Below are 25,050 nucleotides of genomic sequence, written 5' to 3'. Positions count from 1 at the left end.
TATTCTAGCCAAAATAAAACAAATAAGACTTTCTCCTAAAGAAGAAATATTATCAGACATACTGTGTAAAATGTCCCTGCTCTGTTATACATCATTTGGGAAATATTTAAAAAAGAACAAAAAATTCAAAGGGGCGAATAATTCTGACTTCAACTGTAGGCTTTATTCATATAGATGCTTAATAAATCTATATAATTAAAGCATCTTGAATTCTCTTCGTTTAAAGTGTGTGCTGCACACTATTGAAGACATTGAGCTGAAGCGTGACTTCACAAAATTAAATCACAAATCAAATCACAATTTTAAAGTCAGAAAAATCCAAATTAGATATATCCCCGAATCCCATAGCCCTAACCTAGATGATGTAGTGCTGATGATAACTCTACTCCTGCAGGTCCTACAGACTTTGTTGGTGTTGTGTGAAGGCATGGGCCGGTTTAAGATTCTGACGGTATAATAACCTTGGATAAAAATGTCACGGGATCACGGTATTGTGATTACTGCTCTAAAATATATTCTTTTTAAATGTCTGTGTAAAAAAACTAATTTTGAACACAAAATATTCTATTTTGAGAAACATTTATAATATTTTGGAGCAGTTAAACATGTTAGGATAAATAATGAAAATGAATCATTGATTTCTGCTGTCTTCGATAGTTTCAAAAAGACTGATTTCTTTATTATTTAAATTGGCATCTTTGGATATTTTTCTGCTGGAGATGCTGTTGTTAAAAAAATGTAAATAAAAAAAACCTACACATACTTTAGGAACGGTATTACAGAAAATTTTTGCGGTGTTAAAACCTTGACTTTTCCAAACCATGGTATACCTCATCCCATGCCTAGTTGTGTCATTAGTTGTGTTGTGGTGAATTATTATTATTATTATTATTTAAATAAAAAATTACAGCCTTGCCAGTGGGTTGATCAGATGCTGATGTTTGTTTAATGTGCCATAATCATCTTGTGACAAGGGTCCATTTAAGTAAGGTAATGGCTGTTTGGTTTCCAACACTTGCTGTACTATACGTGGTTGACCAATCACAACTATCTGAGCAAATTAACTGACCAATCAGAGCCAAGTAGAGTCTCTGTTAGGCAGGATTTAGAGAAACTGGACCTGAGAATTGAGATGTTTGAGCTAATATTTTGCAGTGCATGTGCTTGTGTTCACTCCTCTCACAGGTTTTTGAAAGCTCTGAGTTTTGCGTCTCTGGATAAAGAGGACTTGTTGAGTCCCATCAATCACTCCACTCTGCAGCGCTCCTCTTCCCTGCGCTCCATGGTCTCTAGCGCCACCTTCGGCTGCAGTGAGGACTACATCGGTCTGGCACTGCCCTTGGACATCAACAATATGTTTCAGGTACAATTTTTTTGGTGGTGTAGAGTATATACAGTTAACATCTAAATTATTAGCTCTCCTGTTTTTAAATATTTCCCAAATCATGTTTAACAGAGGAAGGAATTTTTCACAGCAGTTCCTATAATATTTTTTCTTCTGGAGAAAGTCTTATTTGTTTTATTTGGGCTAGAATAGAAGCAGCTTTTTTTTTTTACCAATATTATTAGCCTCCTTAAGCAATATTTGTTTTCGATTGTCTACAGAGCAAACCATCATTATACAATGACTTGCCTAATTATTCTAACTTGGCTAATTAACCATGTTAAGCCTTTAAATGTCACTTTAAGCTGTATAGAAGTGTCTTGAAAAATATCTAGTCAAATATTATTTACTGTCATCATGGCAAAGCTAAAATAAATCAGTTATTAGAAATGAGTTATTAAAACTATTATGTTTAGAAATGTGTTGAATCAATATTTGTGTTAAACAGAAATTGGAGAATAAAACATATACAGTGGGGCTAATAATTCAGGAGGGCCGATAATTCTGACTTAAACTGTATATCATTTTATTTATTACAAAACAAACAAACAAAAATTATATGATCATTTAAAATCAGATTTAAAAAAGTTCATTGTTGTGCCTCTACTGTGTATGACATGTAGTTCTGATTGCATGACTTATTCAGAAGGATGCTTTGTGATCATGCAAATTGTTTTTAACAGTTTGATGAGGAAAAGATTAAAAAAACAAATGCTAGTAGCCTTTGTGTCATGTTAATTGTGCTGTGTTTGTATTTTTTTTTTTTTAGATTAAAGAAACGTCATATTTCCAGAAGAGAACGAGTCCTCCAGCTGGAGATAAATCATCAAAATTTAATTTTGGGGAATCAGATGGTACGACTTTTACTTTTCTTTTCAGAATTATTATTAACTCTCTGATGTTCCTTATATGGGAATCACACTTGTGATTTTAGCCAAACAAAAAGGGGCGAAGGCTTCTAAAATACCCTGTTTTTTTTGTTTTGTTTTTTTGTAAAATCAATCAAATTTATAATTGTTTAATAATGTTTTTTCTATATCAAAACATCATGTTTCTCTATTGAAAGCAATATGTATTTTTTATGTTGTAATTAAAATTTTTTAGTTATTGCTGTCTAAAAAATGTTTGGTCTAAAATGACCGAAGACTATCAAAGGCTTAATGACCATAATATTAATGATTAACGTTATATATCAATAAAAATATAACCATAATCATTAATAATATTATGGTTATATTTCAATAAAAATACACTGTTTTATATCAGTTTAAGAGTGTGTAAGCTGTTTGGAAGTCTCTCATCACAAAGGTATTTATTTTATCAAAGTTATAGTAAAACAGGAATCATTTGAAATATTATGATTTAAAATGTCAATATACTCTTTTTCGGACCGTTCTCTGTAAACCCAAGAGATGGTTGTGTGGGAAAATCCCAGTAGTTTAGCAGTTTCTGAAATACTCCAATCAACCATGCCACATTCAAGGTCATTTAAATCACCTTATTACTTTAACACATTTGTGCCCAATAATGGGTTTTATTTCTGTATCCCAATCGCGAACGAATCATTCTTTTTAACCAGAATTCTAAGTGAACCGGTTGGACTAATTCACTAAATCAAACTGAGTCATTTGCCACAGCCGTATCACCCTGACCAGGCTAAGCAGGGCTGAGCCTGGTCAGTATCTGGATGGGAGACCACATGGGAAAACTAGGTTGCTGTTGGAAGTGGTGGCCAGCAGGGGGCGCTCAACCTGTGGTCTGCGTAAGTCCTAATGCCCCAGTAAAAGTGAAGGGGACACTATTCTGTTTCAAATTACATTTGAATCAATTCGCGTCTCCAGTAACATTAAGCACTTATCCACAAACTACTTACTTTTAACATGCCTGATACCCCCCTCTTGCTCGAAATTTCCCTAGATATTCAGCTGTTATGCTGTGTTCACACCAGACATGGAACACGTAAATAGACATGTGCACATTTGAGTTTACTCGCTTTATTCTCACATCAAAATCTGCTTCATTCGCACGTCAAATCCGCTTCAGAACAGACGCAAATTCGCATCATAGATTTTATTGAGAAAATAACTGTTTATGTGCTTTATGGATGCTGAAAATCAGCATCGATTTGTTTGGAGCCGTGTCTGAGTCCACTAGATCCTTTCACAGGTACACCCAGCTCTAAGAGTTCATAAACTCCTCTAGAAACTTAACCTGGATGATGGAAGCATTCAGCTTGGATGTCTATTCGTGTCTTTGCATTGACTAAACGTGTAAATAACTCACGCTTGATGCTTCCGTGTCTGGTGTGAGTGCAGCATTAGAACAGTGCACAGAGATCAGATCTGAGAAGGGATGAACAAATAATACTGCACATGCGTGATTCAGTGAACCGAACACAAACAGTACATGACAGCTTGCTGTGACTGAACTAATCGAGAACAACTGCAGCGCGGGTAAACCGAGGGTCTGGTAAAACGCAAGTTTATTTTATACAGTGTTGGTACGTTAACGTGCTGCAATAACGCGAGACTCTTATCGAGTGATAAAAAAATCGCCGTTAATCTATTCTCAAAGTTGGGAGCTGGGTCTGTTCTACGCAAGCTGTGATGACTTTAACCTTGATATTTTAGCGCGGATGTATACCTGACCGAGAGCCGTCTGACAAACAAATGCTCTTCTGAATCAAATCAGCAGGATGCCCTTCTGGATCTTTCACTTACGTCGAAGACACTACTGACCACGCTTACGTGGACATCTGTAATCTAGTTATTTGCCTTAATAGACAATAATATAATTAAGGTGTTTACGTGAAGTGCTTTCATGAAAGAGTTTCCTGTAATTTTGGCTGACTTTAACTGCAGATTAGCAGTTTCACTTTAACTCATGAACTTTTCTTTCATGCCCCTGTGTGTTTGTGTGTGTTTGTGTGTTTGTGTGTTTGTGTGTTTGTGTGTTTGTGTGTTTGTGTGTGTGTGTGTGTGTGTGTGTGTGTGTGTGTGTGTGTGTGTGTGTGTGTGTGTGTGTATATACGGTCTTTTACTGATAGCCGCGTGTGTGGATCTTGTCGTAAAATATGGTGAAAAGTCCTACATGATGGTAATAGTTTGGTCGCGGTGTTTACTACATTAATGCCACTGATATCTGCATACGCCACATGTCTTATTTCCAGTTCTGTTTAGTTCAGCTATGACTTTAGTCGGATTAAGGTGATTAAAAATCGCTGTTTGGAGCTTAAGTAGCCCTACAGTTTCAAATAGTTCAAAAAATCATATTTAACTGAATAAACAGTTAGTAAACACAAGTACATCTTATTGAACATCATTTATTTTCATCACCAATTTTCGTAGCAGAACAGTTTCTCAAGCAGTTTGTGATGCATTTTGGAAACAGGAGATAAGCCCCTGGTCTAATGCGCCACCTGGCTTGAGAAACCCGTTCTCAAAGACTTACTTTCAGTCATTATTTGGGTAGCACACATATTCTGAATGCCTTCGGCAGAATTCAAATGAGCCATTTTAATGTAGATTAATTCCATGATTACAGTGAGATTAATCTAGGTTAAAATGCTCACCTATAATTTTATAACAGAAAGTCTAATGGAGTTTAAATAAGTGAATCATCCTTTAGTTGGGTTGCAAAACTTAACTGTAAAAAAGTTTTCAGATCATGGTGATGTTTTAACTGACTGAAATTATGATTATTGACTACATATATTTTATATGTTGAGTCCAAACTTGGGGAAGATTGTCACTTTACTTGTTTCAAACCTGTTTGGATTTCTTTCTTCCATTGAACACAAGATATTTTGAAGAAAGCTGAAGACCTGTAACCATTGACTTCCATAGTATTTATTTTTCCTTCTATGGATGCAGATTTTTAGAACTCTTCAAAATATCTTCTTTTGAAAACCACAAAAAATTAAAACCACTTGAGAGTTGATACATTTAAATTTTTTCTGTGAACTTCCCCTTTTAAGGAGGCCTGTTATGCCCTTTTTACAAGATGTAAAATAAGCTTCTGATGTCGCTATGTGAATGTGAAGTTTCAGCTCAAAATAGCACACAAATAATGTTTTATAACTCTGCAAAGCTGCCTCTTTTAGGGATCCTAATTGTGCCGATTTGGTGACTGTCGCTTTAAATTCAAATTAGATTTTGATCTTTTCAAAAGGGGGTGGAACCACAAATGCCTGTGTGTCAGCATAGTGGCAGATTCAAATATCTAATAGCGGATCGCTGCTACTCACTCTGGGCTAATTATGCTAATGAGGGATAGTCACAAATTAGCGGGGCTTTCCCTCTATGGTGACATATACAAAGGGAGAATATCAATCAGAGTGTTTCAGCAGACTGTTTTTATCCAGTGTGATTATAAAAAGTAGAATAAATTAATTTTTCCCATTAGAGGCTGGCTTTATTCACACTGCTGACACACAACCCCTTACAAAAGTGACTTTTGCGTAATAGATCTCCTTTAATGCCTTTAACAGGAATGTTGAATGCCTAATAATATTAAAACACTTCATCTGTGTGGTGTTTTTTGCATATCGGCACTCTCAGGTTTTCTGGAATCGTGTCGTGGCCCTCCACTGAAGCAGCAGGTGAGCATCACAGAGCTGCTGAACAGCAGCCGGTCAGAGCAGCACCACCTGCTGGGGGCAGAGGAGACCACAGGCTTACAGGAACACACAGAGCAGAACTGCCTTTACTGCAGCGCGATCAACGCCCTCGGCTCTCACACACACAGCCACCTGAACAACACGCACAATCACAATGGTGAGAAAAAGTCCTTGTGGATGTTTATAAATCATCCTGCTGTTTTAGAAAAAGAGTGCATAAGAATGTGTAATCAAATTATATACGACCTTATATATTTTTTTCTATGTTGTATTAGCATGTCTATTAGAAATGATTGGTTGTATGTGATGTTGGTTTATGATCATTTTGTAATTGTTGTTTAATGATGTCAAAGCTGATGTTTATGGAAGCCAGTTCCAGCCACTGATTAAAAGCAAAAAAAGGTTATTGCGAGTTTTTATCTCAAAATAGTGTGATACATGTGTGTAATTCTGCCTTTTTTCTCAAAATTGTGAGATGTCAACTCAAATTTGTGAGCTATTAAGGCAGAATTGTGAGGGGGGAAATCAGATTACTAATAAATAAAGTCTCAATTGTTTGATAATGACATGTCTGAGATAATTCTGAGTACGTCTGAATGCTGACTCTTAAATATATAGAGTTAAAGTCAGAATTATTAGCCCCCCTTTCATTTTTTCTTTTTTTTTTCTTTTCAAATATTTCCCAAATTATGTTTAACCGAGCAGGGAAATTTTCACAGTATGTCTGATAATATTTTTTCATCTGGAAAAAGTCTTTTTTGTTTTATTTTGGCTAGAATAAAAGGAGTTTTTAATTTTTTAAAATCCATTTTAAGGTCAATATTATTAGCCCCTTTAAGCTATATATTTTTTCGATAGTCTACTGAACAAACCATCATTATACAATAACTAGCCTAATTACCCTAACCAGCCTAATTAACCTAGTTAAGCCTTTAAATATCACTTTAAGCTGTTTAGAAGTGTCTTAAAAAATATCTAGTCAAATATTATGTACTGTCATCATGGCAAAGATAAAATAAATCCGTTATTAGAAATGAGCTGTTAAAAGTATGTTTAGAAATGTGTTGAAAAAAAAAATCTCTCCGTTAAACGGAAATTAGGGGAAAAAATTAACAAGGGGGCACATAATTCAGGGGGGCTAATAATTCTGACTTCAACTGTATATCTCACAATTATGAGAAATAAGAGGAGAGTTATTGTTATTTATTTATTTTTTATTTATCGTCAGTTAATACATCACAACATTCTAAAACAGTCTCAGCTATACAGTAGGAAATAATGGGAAATATACAAACAAGTAAACAAGATAATACAGTCAGGCTGGGAGCTAAATGTGCACCATAGCATAGAAAATCAAGAGAAATTATTTATGTAATGCAAAAAAGGTGTCCTCAGCTGATAAAAATAATCAGACTTTTGATGCATGTCATAGGTGAGTTTCTTGAATGAGAATACCGTACATGCTTGAGTCAACCACATTTTAAAGAGGGTACCTGAAGAGATGACCACAATAAAAGTATACAATTCTTTGCCAGATAAACCCAGATTAAAAACAAATGCTTGGTGTGGGAGACCAACACATTCTCTAATCCAGATTTGAGAGCTATAAAGTAGTTTCATTTAATGTAGTGTTAAAGACTCTTCAGATCTCTGCTCGCGAGCCCAACAGTTGGACCAAACGGTGCAAATGACGTAGCCTAATTAAAAAAAGAACAAATCTATATGAATAAATGGACAGTAGCCTAGTTCAACAACTCCTTTCCTTTCTGAAAGTAGGATAAACAGTTGGATATATGCTTTATATTTTGTGATTTCTCCAAAAACCTAAAGATTGCTATGTTATTTATTTACCCCCTCTCCTCCTCCGCCTATGCCAGATCTGTCTGATGGTTTCTCTCAGTGGCACAGTCAGCCATCCCATAATCACCTGGAGGTGGTCGCTCAGTCCAAGTTCTCCGGGGTGTCGGGCTGCAGTGATGCGGCCGTCAGTCAGGGCTCCGCCTGCAGCACTCCCAGCACTGAGATCATACTGGGTGAGTGAGGAGCAGCGCTGGTTCACTTTCACCTCTGTCACATTTTGATGCTAATTCTCAAACAGAGACCAAGCCACTGCTTACACTTTTCACAACTCATGATTTCTGCAGTTGGAAGTAATTTTTGCTGGTATATTAGTGAACATCTGGGTTTAACGTTTTAAAGGTTTCATTCGAGTCAAATAAACTGTTCCTATAAAGGTTTCTTATCAAAGAGTAAAGAAAAACAGGGAACATTTTTATCCCAAAGAACCACGCAGAATAAAATACTTCATAAATATAGCAATTCAAATAATGAGATAAATAAAAATAGTAAGCATGAGAAAAATAGTTACAGTTATGAGAGCAATATCTGTTATTGTTTTCAAATCAAATCAAATTAAAAATGTTTTAGTGCTGTCAAACTGTCAATTGCTTTTAAAATGAGTGTTCGTATTTAATGAAATGAACAAGATTTGCTTTACCTGCAGACTGTCTGCTTTTTTTCAGGGTATTTACATCCAAATCAGGTGAACGCTGTAGAAATTACAACAGTTTGCATATCTGCCTCCCACTTGTTAAGGGTCCAAAAGTAACTGGACAGAATAATAATCATAATCGAACTTTCACTTTAATTCTTGGTTGCAAATCTGTTGCAGTCAATTACAGCCTAAAGTCTGGAACACATAGACATCACAAGAGTCTGGATTTTATTCCTGGTGGTGCTCTGCCAGGCCTCTACAGTAACTGTCTTCAGTTTCTGCTTGTTCTTGGGTCATTTTCCCTTTAATCGAGTTCAAGTCAGGTGATTGACTTGGCCATTGCATAACATTCCACTTCTTTCCCTTCAAAAACTCTTTGGTTGCTTTTTCAGTATGCTTTTGGTCATTTTCCATCTGCACTGTAAAGCGACATCCAATGAGTTCTGAAGCAATAGCTGAATATGAGCAGAAAACATTGCCTGAAACACTTCAGAATTCATCCTGCTGCTTTTGTCAACAGTCACCTCATCAATAAATACAAGAGAACCAGTTCCATTGACAGCCATACATGCCCACACCATGACTATCACCACCATACTTTACTGCTTAGGATCATGAGCAGTTCCTTTCCTTCTCCGTACACTTCTCTTTCCATCACTCTGGTACAAGTTGATCTTGATCTCATCTGTCCATGTGATGGTGTTCCAGGCTTTTTTCGAAGTCTAATCTGGCCTTCCTGTTTTTGAAGCTCACCAATGGTTTAAATCTTGTGATGAACCTTCTGTATTCACTCTGGTGTAGTCGTCTCTTAATTGTTGACTTTGACACACATGCACCTACCTCCTGGAGAATGTTTTTGTTCTGGCCAGCTTTTGTGAAGGGTGTTTTCTTCACCAGGGAAAGAATTATTTGGTTGTCCACCACAGTTGTTTCTGTGGTCTTCCGGGTCTTGGTGCGTTACTTCTTTTTAAGAATGTTACACACAGTTGTTTTGGCCACGCCTGATGTTTTTGCTATCTCTCTGATGGGTTTGTTTTGTGTTTTCAGCCTAATGATGGCTTGCTTGACTAATAGCGGCAGCTCTTTTGATCTCATCTTGATAGCTGTCAGTAACAGATTACAAATGCAAATAGCACACTTGAAATTAACTCTGGACATTTTATCTGCTCATTGTAATTGGGATAATGAAGGTTATAACACACACCTGGCCGTGGAACAGCTTAGAAGTCAATTGTCCAGTTACTTTTGGACCCTTAACAAGTGGGAGGCGCATATGCAAATTTTTATAATTCCTGCAGCGTTCACCTGATTTGGATATAAATACCCTCAAATTAAAGCTGTTAAAGCGCATCTAGGTGTATTTTATTTCAAATCCATTGTGTTGGTAAGTAGAGCTACACTGTTAGAAATGTCAATGTCCCAATATTTATGGACCTAACTCTCTCCCTCCCTCCCCCCCCCCCCCCCCCCCCCTCTCTCTCTCTCTCTCTCTCTCTTTCTCTTTCTCCCTCCCTCCCTCCCTCCCTCTACCTCTCTCCCTCTCCCTCTCTCTCTCTCTCTCTCTAAGGCTGAGTGCCTTAGTGCCCCCACCAGTGCCGATATACAGCCATATCGCACTGCTACGAATGTGATATTGCGTTTATACAATAGTTTGGCGGCATAATTGTGTATATAAAAACAAAATCAAACATGGAGAGTCTCAAAAACCCTTTTGTTTGAGGAACTACTTTCTTCCTGATTCAATTCATAAGCTGACAGTTAAACAGTTGAGCATGCATCTTTTAATTTATAGATCTGTAGTGTCTGCTTTTTGCTGGCTGTATGTGGGCAGAGTAATACACAAAGGGTAAAGAGGCTGTAGGAGTTCTGATATTGCAGAATATCGCACAGCTATCAGCCAATCAGATTTGAGAACCTGACAGAACTGTTGTATATATATATATATATATATATATATATATATATATATATATATATATATATATATATATATATATATATATATATACCTAAATATATATATATATATATATATATATATATATATATATATATATATATATATATATATATATATATATATATATACCTAAATATACACTAAATACATAAATATTATGTTAATACACATTTTTATTTTGGAAGTTTTCATATTTGTATAAGCATGAAATTTATTACAGATATTCAGACAAATTTTATTATTAAATTATATACAAGTATAGAGTCTACTGTTCTAGAAAGTGCTCTGCTACTTGATTTTAATGACATTTGGTTTGTTATATCAACATTATTTTATATATTTAAATGATGTTAAAAATGCATGATGGTCACTTTGCTCAGAAAAAAATATTGAATTAAAAAGAACTCATTCTAGCATGCAGGAAAAGCGAGAAAATGTGTAGATGCGTGAAAGCCTATCTTTAATTTAGTTTAAAGAGCAACAGAACAGACATCTAACAGATGTGTTTGTGTAGGAGGAAAGGCCATATCTGAGGACGGGCCGGCCTGTCGAGTTCTGCTGAGAAAAGAGGTTTTGCGGCTCGTCATCAACCTCAGCTCTTCAGTTGGTACCAAAGGACATGAAACCGGCCTGCTGACGTAAGAACAGAGTAAAAAGAGCTGCATGTGTGTTCGGCGTCTTTACTGTGCATAACATTCTGCTACCAACTGCAGGATAAAGGAGAAGTTTCCGTACGCGTTTGATGACATCTGCCTGTACTCCGAGGTTTCCTTCCTGCTGGCTTCCTGCACCTTTCGTCTGGCCTCACGCCGCTTCATCCAAGAGCTCTTCCAGGATGTGCAGTTCATTCCGGTACGCCATTAATTATAAACACTTCTCTCATATCCACCACAATCATTTTACAGCACTTGAATTAAAAGTCTCTGAGTTTACCAGGCTTGTTCATATCTTCTACATTTGGTTGCAGGCTCTTTTTCATACCAGGGACCACCCATATAGTAAATTTAAAAAGGTGTACACAATACATAAATTAAATAAACATTATATGTATTTATTATGTGAACAACTATGCAAATTACAGGGGACAAATCAAGTACAAAAAATTGACATTTATAAAGTTATAGGCAGGTACATAAATGTTGTTTTCATTATTCCATTCATCAAAAAGTCCTGAAACTAAGTATCATAGAATGTATCATAGAATTACATTAAAAAAATAAGCAGCAAACACTTCCCAGCAAAAATAAAAAGAACCGTTATTAATGATTAACTGTCTGTAATAATTAAGCACCAAATCGGCATATTAGAATGATTTCTGAAGGGTCACATCAGACTTGAGTAATTATTCAGCTTTTCCTCACAGAAATTGAATTAAAGTATATGTTAAAATTGAAAATTGTCATTTTTAAGTATACTAACATTTGACAATAGTGCTGTTTTTACTTGTAAAAGCAAAAACATATATAAATAAATAAATATTTCCAATTTGAAACTTTTTTTAGGGTGAATATACACAATTACAGGAATATCTTCCACACTCTGCTTCTTATCTGAAAGAGAAAAATGGCTGAATACAAGAATTGTCCAAGATGCTAGTTTCACTCTTTCTTCAGGCCATAACATGATCTTAAATGGCTTTCACACTGGACAAGGAAAGCTCTGCATTATGAAACCCATTTATTTCAATAGTTACTTACAATTAAGGTCACAATGATTTTCCCTCTTTTGAATTTTTGTCTTTCTTTTTATAAATATTTCCCAAATGATCTTTAACAGAGCAAGGACTTTTTCCACAGTATTTTCTATAAAAAATTTCTGGAGAAAATATCGGCTGAAATTAAATTTCGGCTGAAATTGAAGCAATTAACTTGCCTAATTAATCTAGTTAAACCTTTAATTGTCACTTTAAACTGAATACTAGTATGTTATATCTAAACTATCTAATATCTTATCTACATATTAAGTGCTGTCGTCATGGCAAATATAAAAAAAATCAGTTATTAGAAATGAGTTATTAAAACTCCTATGTTTAGAAATGTGTTGAGAAAAATCTGAAATTAAACTGAAATTGGGGTAAAAATATACAGGGGGTTAATAATTCAGGAAGGTTAAACTTCTGACTTAAACTGTAATTACAAATAAATTTCGGCTCAGAATAAAAATTGTTGCATCATTTTACAGGGCATCTGTTATGTTGACTTTTTCTTCTATTTTCATTTTTGTAATGAAGCTATTGCGGTATTTTAAATTAAAAAAGACTTGAGAATTTGACCACAAGCCACTGTGGCTAGCAGTTTTCCAACATTACTAGCCGCTCACCATTTTTACTAGCCACAATTTTGTTGTTGGAAAAATATATGTCATATGCAAAAATTTGACTTTGGCATGAATAAATGTGACTTTATTTAACCTCCTGTTGTTTTTAACAGGTGTTTTTTTATTTCTCTTTGCTATTTGGGCTTATTGAAACCTAGTTAGAATAAAATCTTGTATCATCTTTCGATATGATGTACTTTTAGAGAAAAATTATGTCCATATATGTGGACTCAAGGTCCGAATTTACATAAAACTCTTTTTCCTGACTTTTTTGTAATGCATATATAACATATAATTTTTTTTACTTGCTTTGACTATCAGAGAGTAAAAACTCTCCCATTATCCCCATTTTGGACAGTTAAAAATTGTGTTTGGGACATTTCATATGCTGCAAAACAGTTGCAGCATGACACTGTATGTCTTTAACAAAATATAAAACATTGAAAGTATTTTAAATAGCCACTTAAGGGCTCAAATGTGCTGTCCACGCATGTGGCCACTAAAGCCTGGAAAGGTTAAATTGTGTGTTATGTGCACAAGTTTTTTGTGTATTGTGACCTTGCTCAGTGAGCATGAGCATATGGGTTGTAGTTTCATTGTGTCGAATTACAATTAGTTTTATTTCACATGACTTTTCAGGGCTCAACATTAGGGATTTACCTTTTTTGTTCTCTGGCCACACCAAACTACTTATTTCCTTGATACAAAGTTAAAATAATGCATCAAAACATAACTTTTTATATAACAAAAAATATTCATTAAAAACTATTCTCATGTGTCTAAAATTATAAACAGCCATCTATCCAGGCTAAAGGTCCCAGATCACCAGTTAACTATAGTGAAATGGAGAGTTAATCTCCTAATAAACAGAAGAAATGGGAGCTTTTTAAGCACAGATGATGTGATTCACACAAGTCCTTAAAGGCTCCCGGTGTCCGTTTCCTTGCATGAAGCAACAGGGTAACACTTTATTTTGATGGTCCATTTGAGATTGATACTGCTCCTTCAACAGACATTTAACTGACTACAAGCAACTTTGCAACTACATGTCAATTTACACTAACCCTAATCGCAAATCTAACCCCAACCTAAAAGTCTACTTATAATCCAATGAAAATTACTTTCAATGTAACTTAAACTCAACAAACAGACCATCAAATAAAGTGTGACTGTGGCGAGGGGGCATGGCCGAGAGCCGTGGGAACAGGGTTAGGCCACCGCGTAAGTGGATACATCTGCGGTGCGCACCTGCCTCGGATCCCACGGAAGAAGCTCTGGACCATAAAAGGAGGACCGATGGCAGAGGAAGGTGAGAGAGGACCAGGCGCGGGCATATTGTTTTACTTTTGCTTTCAGTTTGACGGTAGTCTCCGTGAGGAGCTGCCGTCCGTTTGTTTTGGTTTAGACGGCAGTCTCCGTGAGGAGCTGCCGTCATTGTTATTAATAAATATTTTAAACCTGCGTCGGTTCTCTGCCTCCTTCTTCCCGGCGGCCAAAGGGCCGTAAACTTCATTACAGTGACCAGCAACCCTGCCTGAAAACACAACTGGAGCATTCATTTCTCTTTAAAATAGAGTGGAAAAAGTGGTGCTCATGCATGCACCATCCTGCTACTTTACAATATCGTCAGTGCGCGAGGATTTCCTGTGTCTCACTGTGCGCCTGATCATCCTCTTATTCAGTATTCACATGCTGTCTTTTGCTCCTGTGAACAGTTATCAATCGTGCTACTTCTTGATTCTTAGATCACGTTTGCGCTCTTAATGACAAATTGTCTTAAACTTAAATCCTAATCTTTAGAGATGAGCTAGCTCTGCCAATTGAAAAATTATGTTCAACCTGCCAAAGTGGCTAGTGGAGGTGTCTGTCTAACCCAGCTACCCGCGTTTGGAAAGTTGGCGGGTGTTAATGTCAATTCCTGGTTATAGTGCATCTATAATGTTGACTTATTGTTTTTTGTTTTTCCTCCAGCTATATGATGAAGCCGAAGCGGTGTTGACTAAACCATCAGTGGAGGATGCAGAGTCTTGATGCCTCCCTCAGCTTCCTGAACACTTCACTGCCTCCATCATCATCATCATCATCATCCTCATCTTCTCCCGTTCAACACAGAGACACATGAATAAGTGGAGATAGAGGACAGATGGAGGAGAGGAAGTAAACGCTTGCAGGAAAAGTTCAGATGGAGCAGTTTACCAAATAAGGTCGTCAGACTGTGAAACAGGTGAACTTCAGACGGTCTGATCTGAGCGTGCACAACAAACAAACTATTTCACGAGAGAGGAAAAATGAAATGCTGTTTACACTTTAAGATTTCCAGATGCACAGATTAGCTGAACACTTCTCTGCACTGGTGTGTGTGTGTGTGTGTGTGTGTGTGTGTGTGTGTGTGTGTGTGTGTGTGTGTGTGTGCGTGCGCGCGCGTGCGTGCGTGCGTGCGTGCGTGCGTGCGTGCGTGCGTGCGTGCGTGCGTGTACAAAATTTCCAATATTTTACAAACATTAACACTACAAACAGATGTGCCACTGGAAATGATTTCACTATGAAATGTAGGACTTCCTGAAGTTTGAACGGGCAAAACAATCGTGGATGGCATTTGTGCTATTTATTTGTTTTTGTATGCGTGGTTGAATTAATTTTTTTGTGACCTCCAGACAATCAGATTTCTGTGTTTGGGGGGACAAAAACGTGGTGTGGGATATTCAAACATTAGCATCTATTGCTGGAAATGTATTAAAACACACAAGCGAGCACTGATACACATATCACTGAGCTTCTTTGATTGGTAATAGTGTGGACTTTTTCACAAATGCTAGGGTGAATCTGATGAGTTAGCATAATATCAAGTATAGGTCACTTTATTATTACCGTGAAGCCAAATTCTCTTTGATTATCATCATTTTTTTATCATCAGATTTTAAAATTTAAGGCATAGTTCACCCAAAAATAAAGATTTACGCACTATTTACTCTCCCTCAAATATTTATGGGTTTCTTTCCTCTGTTACTAAAGACGATATGTTGAATAAAACCGATAACCACTGACTTTCATAAGAGGAAGAACAAATACAGGTTACAGGTTTCCAACATTCTTCAAAGTATCTTTTTTTGTCTTCAACAGAATAAAGAAACTCAAGCAGAACAAGTAAATGATGAGAGAATGTTCAGTTTTGTGTGAACTGTCTCTTTAAATGGGACCTGGATGCACGAAACTTAGGACAAACAGTGGTTGGTATATCTCTGTGTAAAACGTTTACAGATGTAGAAATTAGATGTATAAACTATACTCATTCGTCCATGTGATCTGATCTGATGGCGGGACATTGATGATGAGTTTTGCAGGAAATTAAAGCGGATAAACATAATCATGCATGGGTTAGTTTTATTGACACGTTTACTAAAAGGGATCATCAAGAACCTTTGATGGAATATTCTCAGTTTAATATTGTGCTGCTCTCCAAATCTTTGGCTTGATGTTGATTACAACAGAAAAAGATTTAATTTTTCAATACAATTTTTCAATACAAGTAAATATTTCATTTTTAGGACAATTATAGTAATTTCAAGCTAATTTCCAATACACTGTAAAAAGCAATTAGTTACTGTACTTAAAATATGCAGTGAGTAAACCTACTACCTTAAATACGAAGTTGGCTTTACTTAAAGGTAATAAACCCATTGTAACTTGGAAATGTTAAGTTGACTTAATTTAATTTTTGGAATAATGTCAAAAATTATTCAGCTTTTTTTTTTTACCCATTTTCCCTTTATTATCAAATTAAAGTCAACTTGTCATTTTAAAAACATCAGGTTTACTCACTTTTTCAATGTAAAATCAACTAACTACTTAAAAACATTAGGTTTACTCACAGTTTCAAAGTAAAATCAATTAATTGCATTAAAAACACCAGATGCACCAATTTTGTTTCTAAATTAAAGTCAACTAATCGCTTTAAAACATCCGATTTACCCACTGTTTTAATGTAAAATCAACTAATCGCTTTAAAACATCTGATTTACCCACTGTTTTAAAGTAAAGTCTAATAATCAGTTTTAAAAACATCACATTTATTCACTGTTTCAAAGTGAAGTCAACTAATCGCTTTAAAAACCCAGATTTACCAATTTTGTTTCTAAAGTTAACTAATTGCTTTAAAACATCCGATTTACCCACTGTTTTGAAGTAAAGTCTAATAATCAGTTTTAAAAACATCACAATTTTCTCACTGTTTCAAAGTAAAGTCAACTAATCGCTTTAAAAACATCCGATTTAATCACTTTTTCAATGTTAAGTCAATTAATAACTTTTAAAAACATCAGATTTATTTAATTTTTCCAAAGTAGTCAACTAATCACTTTTAAAACATCAGATTTACCCATATTTTGAAAGTCAATTAAAAACTTTTTTAAAAACATCAGATTTACTCACTGGTTTAAAGTAAAGTCAAAAAATCTCTTTGAAAAAGTGAGTACACCTGATGTTTTTAATGTAAAGTCAACTGATAACTTTTATTCATTTTTTCCCAAAGTAAAGTCAACTAATTACGTTAAAAACGTCAGGTTTACTCAAATTTTCAAATTAAAGTCAACTAATTACTTTAAAATCATGGTTTATTCATAGTTTCTAAATTAAAGTCAACTAATCACACTAAAAACCCCAGATTTAGTAATTTTGTTTCAAAATTAAAGTCAACTAATCACATTAAATCATCAGATTTACCCTTTTTTTCAAATTAAAGGCAAATAATCACTTTTAAAAACATCACAATTATTCACTGTTTCAAAGTAAAATCAAGTAATCGCTTTTAAAATATCAGGTTTACTCACTGTTACTATGTGAAGTCAACTAATAACTTTTAAAAACATCAGATTTACTTAATTTTTCCTAATTAAATTCAAATAATTGCTTTAAAAACATCAGATTTATCCATATTTTGAAAGTAAAGTCAGCTAATAACTTTTGAAAACATAAGGTTTAATCACTGTTTCAAAGTCAGCTAATTGCTTAAAAACATCAGATTCACAGTTTTAAAGTAATGTCAACTAATTCCTTTAAAAACATCACATTTACTCACCGATTTAAAGTGAAGTCAAATAATCGCTTTAAAAACATCAGATATATCCACGTTTTCCAAATTAAAGTCAACTAATTGCTTTAAAACATCAGATTTACTCACTTTTTTAAAGTAAAGTAAAACTAATTGCTTTAAAGCATCAGATTTATTCACTTTTTTAAAGTAAAGTAAAACTAATCGCTTTAAAACATCAGATTTATTCACTTTTTTAAAGTAAACTAAAACTAATCGCTTTAAAAGCATCAGATTTACCAATTTTTTTTCAAATTAAAGTCAACTAATTGCTTTAAAAAGTCAATTAATGATTGTAAAGCAAAAAAAGAAAAATGATCCCACACAGTATTATTAATTTTTGCAGAGCAATGAAAATTATTTGAGATTAACAATAATTACTAAAGGATTTAATCCTTTCGGGAATAAAAATGAGCTCATTGTAATGACAATATTATTACAATGTGAATATTAATATACCTAGTTATTACTGAAGACAGACTTAATTGCCTTGATTTAAAATAGATCATTTTTGTTTATGTATTTTTGTTGCATCCAAAATCGCATAGTTTTCATGATGTGTAAAAAATCAGTTATTTACAGACTTTAAAAGTAATTCAATTTCTTTCAGGAAGCAAAATGTGCTTAAAAATAAATAAATAAATAAATGTGCAAAAAAGTAATAATAACGTGCACCACTTAAATAACAGTCTTAATTTCTTAATGCATTATACTGTATACTTAATGATTTCTGTTGTAACCAATGACATGTTCCTCTTGGTGATATATATCTAATGTTGAACCTGAAGTGTTTCTTTTAAGCTGCCAAAGCACTTTGTAGTGTTTCCCTTCACCTTTTTAAATCCATTAATTCCCAGTGTGTTCCTTAACCATGCACCTGCTTTATCAAGCCAAACCCGCACTGAAACATTTCACATGAAAACACTGGCACAGATCGTCTCAAATATCACTATCATGGAGTCTGGTAGTAAAGCCGCAGTTTTTACATGTGTGTTTTTGTATTGATGTTCTGGACGTGTTCCTGATGTTCACACGAAGCACTGATCCGTCTCTCCTGTTCTCCCAAGATGATGTTTTAGATTTGCATGATGAATCGACACAGATTCAGTTTTGTATTTATTAACTGCAGGATGTTTTTTTGTTGTTGTTTATTGATTGGCTGAAGAGAAAACGTGCCGCGGCTTTGACTTGCGCCTGTGCTGCGGATCTGTACAAAATAGGGTAAAAGAAATGAAAAAAATATATATTTATATTTTTCCTAAACGATGACATTGCAAGAGACGGTGTAATTTAAAAACGTTGTTTTTGTTTTGTTTTGCCCGATTCGTATTTTCCCTTGTAAAGTGTGTACAGTGTGTTTTTGGGCACTTTCAGCTCTGGAAAAAAATCTTACAGTCTTATCAAAGGGATAAATATATATTATTAAAGAAGAAAAGTCATGCTGTGCATTTGTGCTGTTTGAGTGCATGTGGGGGAATATTATCTTATTTTTCCCAAGGTTTACCTTTTATTAACTTTACGTCTTTCACTGCAGGAAAAACAGCACTTTTTGTCATGTTTCTTTCATATTTAAAATTCATTTTTGTCCGTCTAATTGAAAGAAAACATCCAAAATACACATTTAAGGGTTTTTGTTGACACCTTTGTTAATTTATGTCAGTAGATTTTAATTACTACGTATATTTTTAAAGGCTGTTTACGTATAAAAATTATAGAGTATTTCAGAAACTGCTGATCTACTGGAATTTTCATGCACATCCATCTCTAGGGTTTACAGAGAATGGTCTGAAAAAGAAAATATCCAGTGAGTGGCAGTTCTGTGAGCGCAAATGCCTTGCTGATGACAGGGGTCCGTTCTTCGTACGTGGATTACTCAGTTAGCTGGATTTGGATATTGACGATTTGACACAATCCAGGATCGTTTCGTTCTTCAAAGCTGATCTGAGAGTTGTTGTCATAGCAACAGTTCTGCTAGGTCAAACCTGATCGGGAGCAGGTTCAATTCATTTAAACAGTATTAGATCGGCTCAGTTCAAGAAAAGATAATAAAGTATGTTCCGAATTCTGATAATTTCTTACAGTAGTAGTTATATACACTTGGGAAAATGGTACATATTTTTTAACTATATATATATATATATATAAGTTACAGTCATTAATAAAATAAATAAAGTTATACATATTAATAAAACTTATGCAATCTGCACCCTTGAAATAAAAGTACAAAGACTGCCACCTGGTGGTGCAAAGAGAAAACTTATTGATATGAACGTTTTAGATCGCTTTAGTACAAATTGTGTATAATAGAAATGCACAATATGTGACTTTTTAAAAGCAATAATACATTAATGCAGTCATAAACATGTTTTGACAGTTAATATGCCGGTGATTTGATGCTTCACAAAAGTTGCAGATGCCTTTACCAATATCAAAATGCTTTTGTAAACAACCAGTTATTCTTTACACCGATTAAAAAACGGCTACTATAATAGACAATATTTTCTAAATGTAGAACTAAATACACTGATATGCACTGAAATACATGATGAATACTCTTGACACATGAAAGTGTAAAGCCTGCAGCTCATAACAAATGTGTAATGTTATTGCGTGTCATATTTAACAAACCGTTTACTACTAATTTGATGTAATTTTGCTCACATGGATAATTGAATATTAATCAGATGATGTCATTATGTTGCTGTGCCGTCAGCCAATCGTTGCATTGCTGATCATGATTTCGAGGATCGATAGATCTGTCCTTCACAACACGCAGCGATCTCAGATCAGTTCATCCAGACATTCTAATCTGATTCGCGAACTTGTTTGAAGAACCAAATTAGCGAGAGATCAGTTATCAAGACTAAAAGATCCAGGATCTGCCAAATCATCTTAAATCATTTAAGCGAGGTACGAAGAACGGACCCCAGAGGTCAGAGGAGAATGGCCAGACTGGTTCCAGCTGATAAAGGCAACACTGACTCAAATAACCACTCGTTAGAACAGAAGTATGCAGAAGAGCATCTCTGAACACACAACACGTCCAACCTTGAGGCAGATGGGCTACAGCAGCAGAAGACCACATCGGAAACTGAGAAACTGAGGCTACAATTCCCACAGACTCACCAAAATTAGACAATAGAAGTTTGGAAAAACTTTACCTGGTCTGATGAGTCTCCATTTCTGCAGTGAAATTTGGATGGTCAGGTCAGAATTTGGCGTCAACAGCATTAAAGCATGGGTCCATTCTGCCTTGTATTAACGGTTTAGGCTAGTGGTGGTGGTGTAATGGTGTGGGGATATATTCTTGGCACACTTTGGGCCCATTAGTACCAATTGAGCATCTTGTCAACACCACAGCCTACCTGAGTATTGCTGCTGACCATGTCCATCCCTTTATGATCACAGTGTACTCATCTTCTGATGGCTACTTCCAGCAGGATAACCCACCACGTCATAAACAAAATCATCTCAGTTTGGTTTCTTGAACATGACAATGAGTTTACTGTATTCAAATGGCCTCCACAGTCACCAGAGCTCAATCCAATATAGCAGCTTTTGAATGTGGTGGAATGGGTGATTCACATCATGGATGTGCAGCTGAAAAATCTGCAGCAACTGTGTGATGTCATCATGTCAATATGAAGCAAAATCTCAGGAATATTTCCACTACCTTGTTGAATCTATGCCACAAAGGATTAAGGCAGTTCTGAAGGTAAATGTGTGCTTCAATCTGGGACTAGTAAGGTGTACCTAATAAAGTGGCCGGTACGGGTGTGGGTGGGGGTGTGTGTGTATATATATATATATATATATATATATATATATATATATATATATATATATATATATATATATATATATATATATATATGGATATTTATATATATATTTATATATGGATACTCAAGAAACAGCAAACAAACCTCTGACGCAGTTTACGGTGTTGTCTTGACCTGCGGTTTCGTAAGTACACTTTTGCGTCATCTGTCAATTTCACATTTTGTCAAAGTTCCCTTCACCTTGCTTCTGTCTGTGACTGTAAAAAGCTGATGAAGAAATCGCATGTGTATCAGCATATTAGATCTGTGAAGCAATGGCGAGAATGCAATACAACCACAACTTGACCAGGTGTGACGGCTTCACATTTCCGAGAGAACAGATAAACACACTAAAGGACATCGAAAGACACTCTTATTAATTAATTATAGAAGCTCATCAGCTAAATAAAAAAGTGCAATAGTATCATGATCTAAACATAATCTCGCTGTTGTAAGTTCCTGTTTTTTTTATTATTATTATTTTTTACGATTTTTAAATTTATTTATTAAATTTTTTTTTTTACAGAAAACCCCTTCCCCAACAAATAAACCCCTTACAGAAAAATACAACAAAAGAAAAATTTAAAAGAAAAATAATTCAAAATAAATAAATAAAGAGAACTGCCTTCATAAATTCTTTTCAGGGATACATTTGTACATCATTAATTTGCTGTTTTAACAAAAATATTTGATTCTGCCAATGTTCAAGACTTACTTTTACATTATACATTTAAAAAATGCACATTACGGTATGAATAAAAGTACATTATATATGTTTTTTAATTAAAAAAAAGTTTATTTCAGATGTGAAGGCAGTATGTTATAATAGATATTTAGTCAGTGTACAGTAAGATGAAGCTGTAACGCTTTAGCAAGGTTGAATATGTTAGAATTATCAATGCATCATCATGAACTAACAATAATGCTGTTTTATTCCTAAAATACTGTAAATTAATGTTGATTTTAATATTTAACTATTAACCAATCAAAAGTAACACATTGATAACAAAGACATTGATAATATTTTAAACAATGTGTATCAGGAATAATTGCTGCATATGTATCAGAGAATTGTGAAATATGTTGTTATATGCTTTGTTCAACAATTAAGCCAAAATAATTCAAAGTCTACCCTAACTCCTATACCACACATCAACTGAAAGATCATTTATTCACTCTGTATAAATCTAAATTTTTTAGAAATTGACAAAAAAATAACACTTATGTCACCTAAAGTTGGGTCTAGTCAGATAAATTTGGACATCGACACAATTCTAACATTTTTGGCACAATAGATTTGAAATGTAACTAAAAAGATGTGCTTTAACCTCAGACTGTCAGCTTAGTTTGAGGGTATTTACATCCAAATCAGGTGAACAATGTAGCAATTACAACAGTTTGCATATGTGCCTCCCACTTTTTAAGGGACCAAAAGTAACTGGACAGAATAATAATCCTAAATCAAACTTTCACTTTTGAATACTTTGCAAATCCTTTGCAGTCAAATACAGCCTGAAGTCTAGACATGGACATCACCAGAGGCTGGGTTTCATTCCTGCTGATGTTTTGTCAGGCCGCTACACCAACTGTCTTTAGTTACTGCGTGTTCTTGTTTCATTTTACCTTCAGTTTTGTCTTCAGCAAGTGAAATGCAAGCTAAATCGGATTCAGATCAGGTGATTGACTTGGCCATTGCATAACATTCCACTTCTTTCCCTTCAAAAACTCTTTTTGGTTGCTTGGCAGTATGCTTTGGTTCATTTTCCATCTGCACTGTAAAGCAACATCCAATAAGTTCTGAAGCAATAGCTAAATATGAGCAGAAAACATTGCCTGAAACACTTCAGAATTCATCCTGCTCCTTTTATCAACGGTCACCTCATCAATAAATACAAGAGAACCAGTTCCATTGACAGCGATACATGCCCACACCATGACTATCACCACCATGCTTCACTGCTTAGGATCATGAGCAGTTCCTTTTCTTTTCCATACACTTCTCTTTCCATCACTCTGGTACAAGTTGATCTTGATCTCATCTATAGGATGTTGGTCCAGCACTGTGAAGGCTTTTTTTAGAAGTCTAATCTGGCCTTCCTGTATTTTGAGGCTGACCAATGGTTTACATCTTGTGGTGAACCTTCTTTACTCTGGTGTAGTCGTCTCTTTATTGTTGACTTTGACACACGTACACCCACATCCTGGAGAGTGTTCTTGATCTGGCCAACTGTTGTGAAGGGTGTTTTTTTCAGACCTCTTCGGTCGTCCACCACAGTTGTTTCCGTGGTCTTCCTGGAATCTGTTCTTTATACGTGGATTACTCTGTCAGCTAGATTTGGTTATTGACGATTTGACACGATCCAGGATTGTTTCGTTCTTCAAAACTGATCCGAGAGTTGTTGTCATAGCAACAGTTCTGGTAGCTCAAACCTTCTTGGGAGCAGGCTCATTTCATATAAACAGGATTAGATTGGGTCAGGTCAAGCAAAAATAATACTGAAAGTATGAAGCGAATGCTGATATTTTCTTATAGTAGTAATTCTATACACTTGGAAAAATAGTAAATATATTTTTAAACTATATAAATAAAGTAAAAAAAAAAATATATATATATATATATATATATATATATATATATATATATATATATATATATATATATATATATATATATACAGTTGAAGTCAGAATTATTAGCCCCCTTTTGATTTTGATTTTCTTTTTTAAATATTTCCCAAATGATTTTTAACAGAGCAATGACATTTTCACAGTTTGTCTAATAATATTTTTTCTTCTGGAGAAAGTTTTATTTGTTTTATTTCGGCTAGAATAAAGGCAGTTATTTTTTTAAAAATATTTTTGGGACAAAATTATTAGCCCCTTTAAGCTAATTTTTTTCGATAATCTACAGAATTTATACAATAACTTTCCTAATTACACTAACCTGCCTAGTTCACCTTATTAACCTAGTTAGTTTAAGCCTTTAAATGTCACTTTAAGCTGTATCGAAGTGTCTTGAAAAATATCTAGTCAAATATTATTTACTGTCATCATGACAAAGATAAAATAAATCGGGTATTAGAAATAAGTTTTTAAAACTATTATGCTTAGAAATGTGCTGAAACAATCTTGCCAGAACAGAAATTGGGGGGAAAAAAATAAACAGGGGGGCTAATAATTCAGGGGGGCTAATAATTCTGACTTCAACTGTGTGTATGTATGTGTGTGTATATATATATATGTATATGTATGTGTGTGTATATATATATATATATATATATATATATATATATATATATATATATATATATATATATATATATGCACCCTGCACCCTGCACTCTGAAATAAAAGTACAAAGACTGCCACTA

General features: G+C 34.6%; 1 protein-coding gene across 2 annotated transcripts in view; it reads left to right on the top strand.

Moving 5' to 3' along the window:
- The window catches only part of rictora (RPTOR independent companion of MTOR, complex 2 a), a 79,104-nt gene extending 59,800 nt beyond the window's left edge, over positions 1-19,304 (top strand). For both annotated transcript variants that reach the window (XM_009301197.5, XM_021476395.3), the window contains 7 exons: positions 1,186-1,363; positions 2,154-2,238; positions 5,944-6,159; positions 7,880-8,035; positions 10,971-11,094; positions 11,170-11,308; positions 14,744-19,304. In XM_009301197.5, the coding sequence (XP_009299472.3) occupies positions 1,186-1,363; positions 2,154-2,238; positions 5,944-6,159; positions 7,880-8,035; positions 10,971-11,094; positions 11,170-11,308; positions 14,744-14,803 (958 nt within the window). In that variant the 3' untranslated portion in view covers positions 14,804-19,304. The remainder of the gene's footprint in view (positions 1-1,185; positions 1,364-2,153; positions 2,239-5,943; positions 6,160-7,879; positions 8,036-10,970; positions 11,095-11,169; positions 11,309-14,743) is intronic.
- The last annotated feature ends 5,746 nt before the right edge of the window (positions 19,305-25,050 follow it).

The sequence above is a fragment of the Danio rerio genome, chromosome 5 (genome assembly GCF_049306965.1).
Source record: "Danio rerio strain Tuebingen ecotype United States chromosome 5, GRCz12tu, whole genome shotgun sequence".
In the NCBI taxonomy this organism is placed as follows: Eukaryota; Metazoa; Chordata; class Actinopteri; order Cypriniformes; family Danionidae; genus Danio; species Danio rerio.
Note: the sequence above shows the minus strand (reverse complement) of the source record. Positions and strands in the feature narration are given on the sequence as shown.